Genomic DNA, 17477 nt, shown 5'->3' on the forward strand with positions numbered 1-17477 from the left:
AATCTAAAATCAAAATACCAGTATGATTTAAATTTTTATAAGAAAAACTTATAACCAATAAACTGGTCATAAAAGTGGTAACCATTGGTTGTTCAAAGACCTGGTATCATGTCTTTCGGGCATCTAGGTTTTCCTATGTGTATGGGGGTGGATCCACATCCAATCCACGATTTGTAACTTTGGATATTCAAACAAGATTCGAAGGGAAGACCAATTGGCAGTTCAACTTTCCCGTTAAATGGTCATCGTATTTTATAGGGTAAATTACAAAGACCCCCCCTGGTAATTATGGGTATGTGACAAAGACTCTCTGTACTTTGTTTTGGGACAAAGGTCCCCCTGTACTGTGACCGTGAGACAAAGACTCCTTGCCCTTGAAATCCGCTGTTGCAATATTGGGAGAAAAACACTGTTCATCTTTCTCCAACCTCATCATACACGAACAAACAGCAGCAGCTGTAGCTGTTGCATTGGTAGCGAACTTCTGAAATCTTCCCTCTCTTCTTCCCCTTTCCTTTTCTCTCCTCTCTTTTTTTCTTCCCGATTTCCTCTGTTTTTCGTTCCTTGCAGATGAAGAGAGAGAATAATCTAATAATCCATGGCCCCTTTCAATCTTTTGTGGAGAGAGATACGGCACTGCTGTTCTTGATTGTGCTATCCGAAGAAGCCGTAGCCAAGCTCTTGCCATAATAATCCATGGCCACATCGTGAACGGTATCTTGGTGATCCTTTTCAAACTTCTGTGAAGGCATCTTGCTCAGAGAGAATTGAATCGCTAGCGACCTTCAAATCCCCAATATCTTTCTTAAAATACAAATCCACGGTATAGTTTGTGACGAAGGGCTTGCCGTTTTCCCCACATGTCCTGAGCTTGGCGACACAACCGGCGTACTCAAACAACTTCTGCAACAGGTAGGCTATGAATTTCCAGCAAAAGGGAACAATTTCAACCGGCGGCAAGACCGCTACCTGTTCAAAGGAATAACAGAATGGATATTGCTAATCATAATTCCCCAACCAAACAAAAAGGAAAAAAAGAAATTGCACAAAAAATACAACATCTATGAAGGGTAGAAAATTTATAAGCAACATGGCCAACATCTGAACCAGATTAGACAACGTTCGGCACAATAATGCCCCAAAGGCCCAAACCAACAAGATCATCAAAGTCCAAAGCGCCGGGAAGAAAACATAAGGGGGGAAACAGATCAGAAGGAAAAGAAATGTGACTTGACATGTGAGACCAACTGAAGTGGTATATGCAGATTGCTCAAGTATTACAATTTACAAGGTGGAACTTCAGACGATTTGAAGGCGTGTTTTTTTTCTTTGTTTGTTTGTTTTACATGAATCAGATGAAAATTTTCTGTTATAGTTTATTTTTTGGATCCTTGGATTGTTGTCTTCTTATCATTGGTTTGTCTCCCTCCCCCTCTTTGATCTTCCCATTTAATAGTCAAATACCAAGTAGTGAAGGTAAGCCTAGCAAAGCGTGCTCATTTTGATCTTTTGGACTGGAGTTTATATAATATTCTGGATGAAAACTAAAAAATATGTTTCAATCATGATAAATCGAAGATTCAGCCTCTAATTAAATTCAAAACATCACCTAAGTACACCTTTTTGATATTCATCCAAATGCTAACCAATTAATCAACACGTATTCATCTAAATTTTCTTGGGTTTCTGGTTGATGAATGTTTTTCAGCTACCATACTCTTCTGGCACATAGAAATTGCCTTATTTTTAAACTCCTTAAACAAATTTTGTGCTATTATATTGCAATTCCTTAAACTTGTTTTGAGTGCGTATGCTTGATTGGAGCTTGGAGCTACCTTATACAACCTACTACTTTTATGTTAAGCGGGAGGGTATGATGTTGAGAAAGTTACAGGCAGCCATTTAGGGTTAGAAACCTTTAGGCTCTGTTTGTTTGCAGTGTAAATCTGAATAGGATGCAAATTTTGCTTTCAGTTCAGTTTTGCATTTCTTTTATAGTTTTTGTATTTTTCAATTATGATTTGCATTCTACTTGATACAAAATTTGTATTTTTAGTCCCATTTGCACTCACTGATAGTGCAAATTTTGTATCCCAAAAACTGATATAAAATTTGTACCACCTTCATCCTAAATAAATCTTTGTCATATATAAACTAGGAACCACATCATCTTGCTTTTTAGAGCTTGTTTAGGAGGGCTGATCTGAAGATTCAGCTGCAAAGGTTCCAAATATCACAATGTATGGATACATTTGTATATAATATATATGGATCAATTTTCAGATATTCAGATATGTGGCTTTAAACTTATGTTATTTCAGTGGTATCAAATAACAATAGACGAGACGCCATATCACATCCATCCATCCACTAACAAGTTGTCAAATGGAAAAAAAAAAAAAAAAGTCTCAATTGTTTGATCAATATTTCACATTGAGAGTATTACTACTTTGAACCTTGTGAGATGATTTGAAGGAGTCGGAATTTGTCATCAGAAATGCTCCTCACACCAGCCTCAGAGCATCCAACATACATTGGAGCATCTGCCATGAATGACAACATTTAAGTATGGGAGATCAGAGATGTTCCCAATTAACAAGTGCAAAGTGTGTGAGGTTGGTGTGAGAAGCAATAACTCCGGATTCATTTGAAATGTTTCATGAGCAATTCAAAGATGCTGAAGTATACAGCCCTTCAAATAATCGACTGAGAGCTGATTGATTTGGGTCATCTGGATTTTTCAACCAACATAACATGTAAGCTATTTGTACGGGGCCCATCTCATAAACCCAAAGCTGCTGCGAGTCATCCCTATTTGCTACAAATAAAACAGTCAAACCTGAAGCCTAGCTATAATTGGTGGAATTTAATTACATCCAGCCTATTTGCATTCCCATGCATTTACATTAATGCAAACAAAATTGTCACTACAAAGTACAATCAAACTGAGTCTTAGGTCATGAAAGCGAGAAGTATGTTAGGAAGGTAGTGCATCAACGGTCATTCAATTTGAATCCATTCCCTTCCAAGAATCAAACAAGAAGTTATCCATAATAACGTCTACAATCAGCTTAAATCCCATGGAACTCAGAGAGATTTTTATGGAAACACTTGTAATTAACAGCGATGAAACATTGGAAAATAGAGAAGAGTGGAAGAGTAAACCATCGCCATCTTCATGGAAAAGTCAATTGAGAAAAGAAGAAAAATAAAAAGAAAAGAGAAACGTTACGTTGGAGAAGGAGCAATCAAAGACCAAACAAAAGCACCCCTCCCACGCGAGAAAGCTTCAGCAAATGAAAGCAAAGAAAGAAGCAATCATTTTTAAAACTTTAAATTCCAGTCAAAGGTGGTGAGTGAAGGATTCTCTACTTAATGGACTCATGGAGGTAATGGGGGAGATGCTACCTAAGATGTTGGGTTCTTTTTACCAACATTTGACTACATATCCTACTGATATTTTTGAGGCTGACAAAAGAAAGGAAGGGTCCCATAAGTTTTTAATGGTGGTGATGATCACAATAATGATAACGATGATGGAAATGGTGGTGATAGTGGGGAGGGGGAGAGAGATGGGTGGGGATGGGGATAGTACTGATAGCGGTTGATGGAAACAATGAATTAGTCGTCGTTGTCGACAGAGCGGTAGCGCATGAGGTCGGCAATGCATGATACAGGTCATACCATGCAGGCCAGAGATACTGTATATATGGTGGGCAAGCAAATTAGATAGCAATGGTGCATATGTATAGCGATTAGCGAGACGTGGCTGATAAGGGTTTAATGTTAGAGAGTGTTAACAGTGGGTGGGTGGTGCCTTTTATACATAAAAAAAAGTTGAAAGCCTTGCATTTTCAATCGGAACTGAATTAGAATTATGTACAACAAAGTAGAAAGCGATGACGATCGGTGATGGTGATGCTTATGGCCACCACCACCACCACCACCACTTGACGATAGCGATGGCCGATAATTAAGCCTCCTAGGAACAAAGAAGGTCTCATACTCCCATGCATGTTGTTAATGGTTAATTGTATGGACAACTTTGTTAGTGCTCAGCTGAGGACGGAATATATAAGCTTCTGCTCTGGCCTGATCAAGGGATCATCAAGTCTTTAATTAATTTCTAATGATGGTTCAGCTGCTCAGGATAAGAATTTTAATTTTTAGAATGAATTGATGCTAATTCAAATATATAGGGATTAATAACGATGATTGATGCATGGCAATATCAATACATACTACATAATAGTGATTCATTCTGATCTTCATGTCTGTCACATTAAATTATTAAAATATTTCTCAACGGTAATAGACAGGACAGCTACCCGCGCCCGCGCATTTGTGAAAAATAGTTTGTTATACAGTTATTAAACTGGTTACTACATATTACATCATCTCTCTTCTCTTCTGTGAAATAGACAGTCGTGCATATTAAATATCATCTCTCTCTCTCTCTCTCTGCATATTAAATATCCGGTACAGGGAGCTGACTACTTACTTACTCACGTACTCTGTGCACACAGCTCCTTTTGCAGCTAACTGTTCATGGACCGGGAGATATTCCTGATGTGCGGCTCTGGTATTGTGCACAGGATGTATATATAGGGTTTGTGATGATTGGTATATGATATATTATTTAGGGGTGTAAACAGACTGGATCATCATCCAATTCGAATTTGAACTCATATTATTTTTTTGAACTCATGCAAATATCTCTTTATTGGCTTTTCAGATGGAATCTGATCTATTTTAAAAACCGGATCAAATTCAGATAGTAATGGGCCGTATCACCCCCATTATATATCCAATCTAATATATATTAATCTTAATTCAAATCCGATTCAATCTGGTTGCATCCCTAATCTAGTACTAACTCTTCTCACCCTTGCCCCCATCCCTAATCTAGTAATTCAAATCCGATCCAATCTGTTTGAAGCCTGATGAGGTACCAAGGAGCCCTAAATTAATTCTTTGTTGATCATTATCTCAAAATCTTATGTTAAGAATTCTAAGGGGGCAATCTTTTTTCAGATTTTGAGAGGGAGGAAAGATGGTCAATGGGCTTTTAGTTCCCATTAACCAAAAATCTCATATTTTTTTTTTAGATTTATGTGGGGATCAAGGAAAGTTTATTTTCTTGGGTACCACTTACCATCTCCTAGGTGGGTAAATAATTCTTTCCCTACCCACCTAGGGGGGAAGTTGCCAATACTTGAATAGGACAAAAATACCCCTTTTAATAATGGATTGTTATGGCTAAAATGACCATTGCCTTATTTACATGAGAAATAAAAGGACATAAATAAATGCACTTATCTAGGTAAGTGTTTCGTAGGAAAAAAACTTATTCAAGTAATTGCATTTATCCAAATAAATAACTTACTGAAAAACGAACGCCACCAGACATTATTTTGAATGCTGAAAGTCCAAATGCACGCATGCATGGATATCTACTTAAAAGGTGGTGGTGCCACCTCTTTTAGGGCGCCACAACAACATGCTGGCAACCCACCCCCGACCTGATTAGTTGGTACCGGGAAAAAAACATAAATACGTAAATCCTTAAAATCTATAGGAGAATTAGTAAATCCACTTGTTTAAATGGCAAGGAAAATTACAATTTTTATTGTGAAGTGAAAAATATAATGAGTATTTTAGCCTGAACTTTTCCTCCCATTTTACACTGAAAAGAAAAAAAAAGTGGTTTAGTTAAATATATGTTCCTGTAGAACATAAAGTTTAAAAAAGAGTAATTTCCTACAATGCTGCCATAATTTTCAGCCCGGTCCTGGGCCCTCATCAGGCCTAGCCCACACACAGATAAAATATTTTTTACATAAAAGGCATATGCCCGAAATCAAGCCCGGACTGGCCCGAACCCAGTTTATAAGCCCTTATCATATGTGCAAATCTCAGCCCGGTTCATCATCACCCCTACACAATAACATAAATTAGTTGGTGGTTCAGGCTGAAACCATCTAACTCAAAACCCGGACCCGACAAGACGTGATAGTTACACACCAGTGCTGGTGTGGTTTCACATGGACCTGACCTGGACTAACCTATTGACAAAATGGAACCCATGAAAAGGAAACAAAAATCCTACCAAAAAATAAAAGAGGTTACCTGAACAAGCTGTTTGGTGTGAATTGGAATTTGCTACTCCCCTCCAAACCAGCATTTCATAGAAGTTGCTTTCTTGGTCCTTTAGGAAAGACCACTAAACGACCTGATCAATAAGTAGTTACGCTTGTTGGTCTTCCATCTCTATGTTTGGGCCCCTTATTATCTATCCAGGCCTGGGCCCTAGACTAAACCCAGAGTAGGCCTTGGACTTGCAGATTCTAGTCCAGTTAGCTTATATCCAAGGAGGCAAGGAAGCTAATTTTAGGTTAGGTATTACTGTATGCAAGACCAAAAATAGCACATTTTTTTAAACGTTTTTGGTAAGAGAGGGCAAAACTAGACTCACGGGGAACCCGAACCTTAACTCAATACAGGGACCAGGGTATTTGGCTGTATGCAAGCAAATCTCTCAGTGTCCTCATTTGCATCGAGTAAGCAATAGTATTTTATTTAATTCCGAGAATCTCCTTTAAACTGAAAAGAAGTTCCCTGATTCTCTAAACTTTCTACCTATGAAAAAGAAGGAGAGGAAAGAAAAGAAAAGGACTAAAATAAAGAATTTTCTTCTATGAGAAAGTAATGCTAATTTTGCTTTCTCTCACTCCCTACTGTTTTCCTTTGCTTTCCATCCAACTTTTAGGAGAGAAAGTTAAAGAGCTCTCTATTCCGTCCTAACTTTCCTCTCTTTCGATTTCCCTTGCCAACCAAAATTCTTTTAGATCTTTTTCGTTTATTCCTTTTTTTTTTTTTGCTTTGCAACATGAAGGCTTGGAGATCATTTAGAGCCATCAGATAATCCGAGTAAAAGAACAGAAGAGGGTCATTGCCAAATCATCTGATCAGGAATGCTTGAGGGCTTTCTTGAGAGTTGGAGAAGTGACAGAGTTGAACATGAATGATGAACCCCCCTTCCCCCTTGTTTGCAAATGAAAGTTAAAGAATGGGCATAAATTTTCCAAGTTGAAGATGGGCCAACTTAGTAACCCAGGTTGATCCATAGTTAGAAGATGTGTCTGGAGATAGTTTCTTTTGGGTCTCGTCGAGTTTATGTTGACATGCATAAGAAATTGGAAAAGGCAAAGCGTGGAGAGAGGGAATAACAGTTTCTTCATATATACCACAATGTGATGTCACTCATCAAAGCCTCCAGTAACTGCAAAACCCACATTGTGAGACCTGCATTTACGTGTTTCATCAACTTGTCGGCAACAGTATTTCCTGCTCTCAGCATTACACCATGGTCCCATCCTCTTTAGGGGTTTGCATGTTTCTTTCTTTGAGAATTGAGAGAGGGAATATTTAGTTGCTATTGTTATTACAATTATTTGGACAATTAATAGATATGATTTATACTTGAAACAAGGTTGCAAAGCAAAGCAGCCGGCGGGGCATTGTTTATGCAAGGGTGGGTCGGTGCACTAGAATATGGTCCCGTAAGACTTGCAAATTAACAAAACTCTGGCAGCCCAAGCTTTGTGTTTGCGTACTAAATAAATAGACAATGACTGTAAAGAAAAAGAACAACAATGTACAGTGTTGACTGTTGAGGCTTCTAAATAGAAAAGCCATATATGTTTTCAAACCATTCAAATCTCATTTTGCATGACTGAAGTGGGAAGTTTTTATTGGTTAATAGCCCCTAACACAGTACCGGAGGCAGAGAATACTTGAAGAAGAAAGAGTGGAGAAGGCCTAGTCCGGAGGCTGTGGTAGCACACTGAAAGGCTGACCCACCAACCCTCAACTCACTTGCCTTGTTGAAAGGCTATTTTATTATATATTATGAGATGGGTGCGTTAAGCCCAGCACTAATCTTTAAATAATCTGTAGATTATGTTTCTAAGGCTCCATTTGGATTGGAAGGAGTAGAAATACAAATAGGTAGAACACGAAACTTCCAAACTGATGAGGCTAATAGATCGATTGGGTTAGAGTTTAAAGAAGAAAACAATAAGTAGTTGCGAGGCTGCATTATTTTCTGCAGCACGGCCCCTTATTAGATTCCAGATGCATGGCTGAATGGAGCTCATCCGGTCTCAACAGAAAGGGAAGTGGAAGGCGGCTGCAATAATAACCTACAACCCCGTTCCCCCTTCCATTCGTTTGTTATTTCCAAATGAAGGAGGATACAGGTGTTAGGCCAATAATTGTGTAGAAACTGGAAAGATTTTATATATATTTTTTCTTTTCTTTTCTTTTACCGAGCGTAAGGGCTACCTACATGCATATAAAATTAAGAATAAAAGAGGGAAAACTTGAAAAGCATGTATGAATAATACTCAATTCATAAATCATAACAGAATAAGGATGCTCAATCAAAGACTACCTCCTTTAATTCCCCCTTGAATGAAAACTCAGATAGATGAAAAGAAAAATTTAAACAAGGGGTGGGGATGGAAGAGGACTTTGACGGGGGCTTAACCGATGCATTCTAGGTGCGTGCGTGCTAGCTAGCTATAACAAGGGCTAATTAAGTATAAGTATATATATATATATTCTAGGGTAGGGTAGGGTTCAAGGTTCAAAGTTCAAACTTGATTGGTTTACCTTAAATTCAAAATGCTGCTTCCCCCTTCCTCGTTTCTCTCCATCCCTACACAGTACACACACCCTAATTCCTAATTATTAATTATTTGGGAATTGACCTCATCAAAACGGTTGTTGTGTTGATATAATTAATGCATCTTTTACTTTCTTTTGGGTGCAGGCCTTGATTCTTTTATCAATATTTGTTTTACTAATGCTCAGGTTTGGTCTTGGTCCTCGTGAAGGTTAGGCAGCGCTGGGACTGACTAGCTGGGAGGAATTATATTGACCCAATAAACAAGTAGATATTTCCACTGTAATATATCTAATTTGAAATCCCAAACTTTCCAGAGAGCTCGAATCGAATGGTATACAGAGTCAAAAGTTGTAACTTCCATCTTTGATATCCTCCACGCAACCAATTACCAAACAATAACAATAGATGGAGGACCAAAAAGAAAATTGACTTATGCTCGACCGCTGTCATGTGATTCTTTCTTAACATGCATGTGATCACTCTCCGCCTGGGATTCATGTCATTCACATCGCAGTCGTTGAATGCTTATGCTTTCATCTCATGTATGTTATGGAGCTTAGAAGGAATGGAAAGCTTATTTCAGACCATTGACTCAATCACACCTACCCATTATTCATGTGTTCCCCATAAGAATGGCATCTTGGGTCACATGGCCATACCTTATGTAACAATATATAGTAGCCCAACCTCCTGATGAATGATGACCAATTAATCACCTGTGTCTTCCATCCCATTATATTTTATTCCCCCAAAGAGAGAGAGAGAGACCATCGGGTGTGTCTCCACCCTTTATGCAGGGACCAATGTCCTACCGATCCACACACGTGTAGGAAAACTGTTGTGTCTATATCCAGCATATAGACACGTGTGCTACAGGACCATCCCAATAAATAGAATGCAAAGGTCGTAATTGATGCCGCTTTTAAAAGGCAGAAGCGAAGAGGTTCCCTTCTCTCCGTCTCTCCAGTCTCCATGCATTATGTTTCAAAAAGATTTTAGTTTTTATATTAAGGGCAGTACTCTTTGCTTTGATTCACAAGATAGGTTAGGGTAGATGGGTTGGGATATGTATAGTAGCTGCTAGGAACTATAAATAATGCAACGTTTCTTTCTTTTTTTTTTTTTGCTATATATATTCTTAGGTCTGGTTTGGTGGGAGCAAGAGGGATTCAAGTGAGACCATATCTGAGTTGCCTCGAAGACCCCATTTTTTATTAGATGGAAACCCTCCTTTTGAATATTAATAAGAGAGCCCATATTGGGTTTGCGTTGAAAACCCAAGCCATGAATGATGAAGAGTACTGAATAGGGTTGTTAGTGCCTTTTTAGTGAGGATGAGTTGGTTGCCTAGGGCCAGTGTCTCCCTTCCCACCAATTATTGGGCCTTACTGGACTTAGTTTATTTCTGTTTAGGCACCAATGATGAGTTGAATCCAGTGGACTCCGTCTTTCCACGTCATAAAGAACCGAGGTTGTCAAGGCTTGGAGGCATGTTAATGTCCCTATTCAAGATGCAAGATACATATGTGTTATTCACATCAAACACTCAGTGGAATCCAACTCCTCTTCAACCATAGATAATAGATTCCCTTTACCTAGCTAGCTAGTGGGATTTCTCTTTCACGACCTAACCAAAAAGAATATCCCCCCCCCCCCCCCTCCCCTCCCTTAGTAGTCCCCAAAAGAAAATTCATATGATAATAATAATGAACCCCTAGAAATCAGATTTTTATATTCCATTCATTTCTCAAGTGTGATGTGGGTCTCTCCCAAATCTTTAATCGCCAAATGATGACAGTCCCCTGTTCACTTTGTGAGCAATGGCTATGTTTCCATCCTTGTAGAGTCTAATAAACTTCATGTGGGGTTGGTAGGGTTATCCATCATCCAATTAATGAATTTGGTTTCTATGTCTCGGTCCAGAAGGATTGGCTATTAGCTTAGCTTTCTAGTGTGTAAAATATCTAAGAAATATATAGCTAGACACTATAATTATAATGATCTAAAGTCATCACTTGTGCCCTATAGTGGTGCCGATTCATTTTCCTATTTAAAAGGGGGTCTCTCCTAATAATATTAAACTTGACTCAAATCTTTTCTTACTTGTCTGAGGAAGAGAGGGAAGATGGGTGGTATGTGTGGGAGGAGGAAGCACGAAGACGAGACAAATGCAACAGATAAATTAGAACATGCATGACTTAACCATATGAAATTTGATTACTAAATTTCCTTCTTTTGTTTCTTTTCGAACTTGGAAGTAATATTTCTTTTCTTTTCCTTTTTTTTTTTTTTGAGTGAGTTAGGGGGGGGGGGGGCTATGCCATTCCGCCATTCCCTACCTGCTAGCTATCTGTATAAAACAAAAGACATATACAGTATGAAGTAAAGAAAAACCTCAGGCATCTTGAGAGATAAAAGGCTGAAAATCCGAGCCAAGTTGATTGATAGGGCATTGGGTTAAAAAAAAAAAGAAAGAAAGAAAAGAAAACATACATAATTGCTTGTGAACGAGAGCCAAGATATCCAAGTGAACTTTTTTCTATTTCCAAGAATATATATATATATATATATATATATATATATATATATATATATATATAATTGTGCTAGAGTGGCATTGTCAAAGTTTTTGTTGAAATTGGAAGAGAGAACGTTTTGTTTATGCTTCTAATCAATCAAAGTTGCATCAATTATTGCCCTAAGACCACCTTTTTCTTATAAGAGGGGGAGTGCTGGAGGAGTGTTGATGAATAATAACTTAACATAATAGGTTAAGTGAGAAAGAAACGAGAGAACGATGGAGAGTGTTTTCTTCGACCATTTACTGCAAAATGTGGGTGATGGCTACAATGCTGCTCTATGATTGAAAACAGAAGGATATTGGATGATTATTACTTTACTTAGTTATTGGCGGTCAAGATTTCTAATAACTTGAAGAAGCAAACAAATAAATGGGGAAATTAACATTTAGCGTTGAATGTATAGCAATAAGCACTATGAGCATCACACTTAACACTGAATACAAAGTTGGGGCCCTCTCAGTCTCAATATTGGCTTTATTTCCTCGGAGGATTCACGCCTCGAATCAACATGAAATGAAAACAAAAGAACCAAACAGGGACCATTCTCAAGAGTCAAGACCACTGTCACGATCATGTAGATGAGGTCCACAAGTTATCTACAAATCCCGTAGTCCAATCATAAAGGGTCTGATGATCTTATGTGTACAAATAATTGTAAGATGGATATACATGTGAATGAGGTAAAAGAATATATATACTATCTTTGTGCATACCGTTAGTGGTTTTTTCTTTTCTTCTCTTCTCTTCTTGAGAGAGTACAAGATAATGAGATATGGGGGTGGGGGAGACTGGAGAGGTCATGAAACAGTAACCTACTGCCTACCGGTCAGTATCCTGGATTTTTAAAAGTTAAAACTATATATAGTTTTTCAAAGATTCCTTAGATGTTTATTCCTCCAAAGATTCTCCTTGACTAAAATAACTTTCAAGGGTTCTCATTAATTATAATATAACTTTCAAAGATTTTCTCCTCGTCTAACAAGGAATGTCCATAATTAAGAGCGTAGACAATTAATTCAAGCATTATAATTAAGAAGAGAGTAAAGAGTGAGAATTGAAATTACAATTAAGAAGAATAAAAATAAGCAGTATTAATGTATTAGGGGGGTATGGGGAAACCTCATGTCATAATACTTGTTAATAATTAAAGTTGCAAAAGTGGAAATGGAAGTGGGGGTATGGGAGACCTCAACCGTGTGAAGACTGAAGACTCAAAATGTATTGAAAAGTCAGAGAAGTCTGAGTCAACACTGCAGTCAGTCTGTGTCTGTGTCTGTGTCTGTGATGAGTCATATATAACCTCCAATATTATTAATTAGTCCGTGCAAAAGTTAGGTTAAGATGTAGGTACCACATGGCAAAAGAGAGAAATTGCAGTTGAATGTCTGCCTCAACAACTTGGTGCATCATCTAGCTGAATATTAAGCGATTGTGCTTTTCAATGTAGGGAAAAACATACATGGAACATGATGAAGAACCTATGGACGTGTTTTGGAGTTTAGCAGTTTGGAAGGTGTTTTCGTAATTCGTATGGGCTGGCTGGCATTTAGCCGGGGCCGGGCTTGGTTCCCAATTGGTCAACACACGTATTTCAGAACATGCTGCTCTGCTGGTTGTGATTTTTAATGCAAATAGCGGCGTGAACGTAAAAGGGTTGGTGGGGTGGTAATTGGGAAATACCTTCAGCCTTCAGCCTTCAGCCTTCAGCTCACGGGTTGTGTCGTACCTTTGCCTTTGTCCATTCAATATTATTAGGGTTGGCACTTGCCAGAAGATACGCTTTTATTAGTTGACTTTTCATTTCAACGTTCAAACCCTACTTCCCAAGTTACACCCAACCAACCCCTCGAACATTCCATAAACAAATATATGAGAGAGAGACAATTAGCAAGATTATATTTTTATTAAAGTATTTTTCTTTTCCTGCTTGTACATAAAAGTAGCTAGCTACTTACAACTTACAAAGCGGTGCAAGGCTTCCATTTTAAGCCATGGAGAAAAAAACAAGCCTCTTTCCTTTTTTCGCTTTCATTTCTATTTCTCTAAACAAGAAGAAAAATACATATTATCAATTTATCTTCCCATTCTCACCCTTATATTTTTGGGGGTGGGTTGTGGGTAGGAGAGTTGCTCGGATTATGTGCTTGTATTGTAAATTTTAGACTCTCGAGGGCGCCCTCGTGACGGTCTTTGCCACTCCACCAGACGGTGCAAGAAGAGCATCACCTGAAAACAAACAAAACCGATCACAAATGAATTAATATATCAAAAGCTTAATTTATTGCAATGGAAATTAAAAATATCAAAAAGAGAAAAATAAAATAAAATGCATGGAGAGTTAAGTTCTCACCTCGGATGGTTCTTGAAGAGAGTAAGAAGCATTTGTATCTTTTGGAATTTTAGACACAAGAATTCCAAAACCTAGTCCTTTATCGCGCAAAACCTAATGAGATCAAAGAAAATAGAATAATTAATGCATCATTTATGTTCCATTAATAATATAATAATATAGAAAAGGACAAGTGCAATAATTCATATATATAAAAAGCAGAATATGGGTTAGATTAATTGAAAACATAACATTGGATACCTTGAATGCATCTTCATCTGTTCTATCATCTCCAATATAAACAGGCAAAACATTACTACAGTTGGCGTACCCTAGAACAAGTGAATAATAAACAAACAAATTAGTAAACAGTCCGAGGTCACAATTATATATTATATTATATTGTAAACTTAATAATAGAAAAATATTTCAAGGTGGGGTGAATTACTTGCTTCTAACACTTTTTTTCATAAAGCTCGGAATTACATTAAGACCCAACTTCAAACAAACAGACAAACAGAAACTTAACTAATAAATAGACTTTGTGAGAGTTTTAAATAAAAACTTACCGAGTGACTCCAGCAGAAATTCCAGGGCCCTCCCTTTGTCCCATTTAATAGTCGGACGGATCTCAAGTACCTGTTATTATTGTGGAACAAGAAACAACAATAAAATCAAGTCAGACATCTCAAACTCATTTCCACGACACTATAGTTCAACCACTCTATCTAGAGAGAGAGAGAACAGCATGGTAACCAGTAAATGGATTCCACGCGTCTTACCTTCCTCCCTTGAGACAGTCGAAGCTTTGGGTACTCCTTGAGCACAGCTCGAACCTGCTCCGCTAGTGAACCCCATTTCTGAAATCCATGCATCTATTCAAACTAAATATCTTTTGGAAGGCATATATTCAACTTAAAAAATCTTACATTAATATATACATTACTGAAATAAATAAACAAGGAATGGCTCGGATTGATAATTGATACCTTTTCATCAACACAGCGGAAGTGCACAGACACACAGAACCTGTTATGCTCCACCTTGGCTCCTGGGATGGATTTGATTTTCTCCACCAATGCTTTGTACACCTGAGCATTATAACCAAAACCCCACAAGGAAAAGCAAAAAAGTAGAGCTTTAGTACATTATTATTTTGGATCTGTTTAGTGAAAGTGATATTATTGCAGTTTATATATTAGATAATTTAAGAGAAAGCCAACCTCATCTATCATGGGTAAGAATTCACTGGCGGGTTGGAAGAGAACTGGCTCATTACCCTGAAAAGTCCCAAAATAAATTTTTAAAGAAAAACGTTGTTAGAAGGGAAGCGGACATCATTTTAGATAGAAATAAAGAGTAATAATGGTTTGTTGCTGCAGTACTACTCACTTTGCTGTATCTCGGACCTTTGGCTGGTCCTTTAATGTCCATTCCATGGCTACCTGCGTAGTACAGCTCTGCTAAACGTACAAAGCTGTAAACCTGCAAATTTTAAAGCAAAGGGAAAAAAAAAAAAAATCTTTCAATTAGAAATGGACCCAAAAAGAAATACTCGTGGACTCGTGGGTTAAGTGATCACTAGAGGTGGAGATGGTTTGAATCCAAAGACTCAAATTTAGATCTTTGGAAGCAAATGATGATTGTACAATACCTTGTCTCTGCACCTTCCACTCACGATGGCAGTGGGGAAGTATCTTGCCACGGCTTTTACGGCTGCCCTCATCTGTATAACCAGACCAAAAAAAAAAAAGCAACAGAAAGTGGTGAGTAACGGAAAGGAAATGAAGATAAAAGAAAGTCAAGCTATAGATACATGGAAGAAATTTTTCAGAATCCAAGCAACAAAAGAACAGAATAACTAACCGCCCGGGACATGAAAGCTCGATCTGGGTCGTCCACGATGGGCGATAGTGTACCATCGTAGTCGAGAAACATGACGATTTGCTTTCCTTTTGAAGCACTCATGATCTGCTCGAACATGTTCAAGGCAGAAGGATGATCAAGCTGCTTTTGCGGTTTCCAGTAATTCAACAAGGAAACCGTATCAGTCATTGTCCAAGAAAATAACAGAAGAAGATGAAGTTTTTATGAAAGCTTCTGAAGGGCACTTCTACTTACAATCCAGGAGTCTTCTTGATGAACAGTCGAAGACAGAGATGGGTTGGACTTAATATGTGTAGGAGAAGAGGCTCTCATGGATTCAACCCAGGGATTGATTCTGGCACCTCCCCCTGTTTCGAGTTTTTTCAAGAACTTATTGCGAGAAATGCTTACGTACCCATCTGGTGCCTTGGGTGGCTTCTGTCCCGTCGAGGGAAACAGAGACCCCTTCGGCACGACTGAGATCATATCATTAATCCCGCACTTCACATCGGAAACGACAACGTTCTGCTTCGTCATTTCTTTCCTTCAATCGAATGCACTACAAAAACAACGTAGAACCATTCAGAGACTCAAAACCAGATTGCTATTGCTCGTTCGATTAAAGACCACTCAAAATTCAAACCCCATAAATACCAATCCGACAGATTAACATTACAACCCCAAATACCTGAGAATCTCCCAACCTCCGTGTGAAGAAGAGACTGAGCAAATTAGAATATAAGGTTGATAGGAGGAAGAATTGGTAGTAGACGAGGAAGAAGAAGAAGCAACAGAGAAAAGGGGGGTTCTGCTTATGCTCTGTAGCTTCTTGGGTTAAGTGTCAGGGTTAGAAAACTAACTCAATAGGGAATCGCGAACAGAAAACCACACAGTCAAGGAGAGAGAGAGAGAGAGAGGGACGCTGGGCTCCAAAAGAGAGACGACTTAATAGAAGTTAGAGAATGGAGTGGAGAGCGATGTCGGAGGGGAGTGAGAGATAGAACCGCGTCTGGTCAATTTATAGAGTTGCTTGCAGGACACAAACCAACGAAGCCTCTCCTCTTAACACCAAAGAGGGTGGTCCACTCCCCATAACAAGACGGGCCCCGGAAATCCTGAGTGTCCAACATGGGCCCCACATTAGAATTGGACTCATGCGCCGTCTTCGCCGTCACAACAACAGCATCGTCTACGATGAGCTGGCAAATGTTCCACGTGGACATGACAATCGTAGATCACGTGGATCGTACCACGTGGAGATACGACCTATACATTGAAGTCGAACCCACGGATTTCGGGTTCTTTCCAAAAACAGGTTTCATAATGAGATGTCAAGTCCGAACCGGACCGCCGGATCGCCAGACCTGATCTCTAATCGTGGAATGTAATAAACCAAAGTTAAAACGAACAGTAACCTACCCGAATTGGTAAAACTTCTTGATTAAGACTTTAAGTTTGGGAGAGGGAGAGGGGGGACCTTGAGAGAGAGAGAGAGAGAGAAAGGCTTTGGATGAAACGCCCGTTGTAAAGCTCGAAGAAACTAGCAGCTCCAACCTAACCAGAAATAACAAAACCAGCAGCTGGTTAGTCCTGTAGCTCGAATTTAATATACGTGAATACAATCAACAATGATGTGTGTGATAACACAACCATAATAAAGGTAATATACAGTTTAACTTTAAAGGTTAAACAACCCTCATCCCTCCCCAAAAGCTACTTCACTTAACACTTCAAATAGTCTCCCATGTTTTCCAGTTCACAAGTGGTTAATACCCTAAACCCGTTCTCACAAGTGGTGTTACCCTAAAAGAATTTCTTAGTAACTCTATCATTACCCTAAGTAGGATGAATCTCTCTCTCTCTCTCGGTTTAAATCCAGTATTTTAATCTTTGATTTGACAAGAAACAATTAATTGTTATTAAAAATGAAATTAAAATATTATCATCCTTACAAAAGAAACCATAATATTTTGTTAGTTACCATGCATAGATTTCTTTTTGGCATCAA

At 38.4% G+C, this 17477-nt stretch overlaps 1 protein-coding gene across 1 annotated transcript; it reads right to left on the bottom strand.

The window, feature by feature from the left end:
* Positions 1 to 13158: 13158 nt before the first annotated feature.
* On the bottom strand, positions 13159 to 16461 carry LOC104600120 (putative trehalose-phosphate phosphatase J). Its single transcript, XM_010262963.3, has 12 exons — positions 16158 to 16461; positions 15725 to 16028; positions 15470 to 15610; positions 15258 to 15329; positions 14996 to 15088; positions 14827 to 14883; positions 14593 to 14694; positions 14386 to 14463; positions 14173 to 14242; positions 13865 to 13935; positions 13625 to 13717; positions 13159 to 13500 (listed from the first exon to the last, which is right to left on the bottom strand). The coding sequence occupies exons 2-12, from the start codon at positions 16004 to 16006 to the stop codon at positions 13411 to 13413; spliced, it is 1149 nt and encodes a 382-aa protein (XP_010261265.1). The 5' UTR covers positions 16007 to 16028; positions 16158 to 16461; the 3' UTR covers positions 13159 to 13410.
* Between the last annotated feature and the right edge of the window lie 1016 nt (positions 16462 to 17477).

This window comes from Nelumbo nucifera, chromosome 5 (assembly GCF_055504915.1).
Source record: "Nelumbo nucifera cultivar China Antique chromosome 5, China Antique-T2T, whole genome shotgun sequence".
Taxonomy (NCBI): domain Eukaryota; kingdom Viridiplantae; phylum Streptophyta; class Magnoliopsida; order Proteales; family Nelumbonaceae; genus Nelumbo; species Nelumbo nucifera.

What these genes read in the sequence shown, in the direction of transcription:
- LOC104600120 (XM_010262963.3), bottom strand. Translation starts at nt 16,006, where the DNA reads ATGACGAAGCAGAACGTTGTCGTTTCCGATGTGAAGTGCGGGATTAAT. An exon ending in GTGGAAGGTGCAGAGACAAG is followed by an intron (nt 15,089 to 15,257) that starts GTATTGTACAAT and finishes TAAAATTTGCAG; the next exon opens with GTTTACAGCTTTGTACGTTT. An exon ending in TCTTACCCATGATAGATGAG is followed by an intron (nt 14,695 to 14,826) that starts GTTGGCTTTCTC and finishes TATAATGCTCAG; the next exon opens with GTGTACAAAGCATTGGTGGA.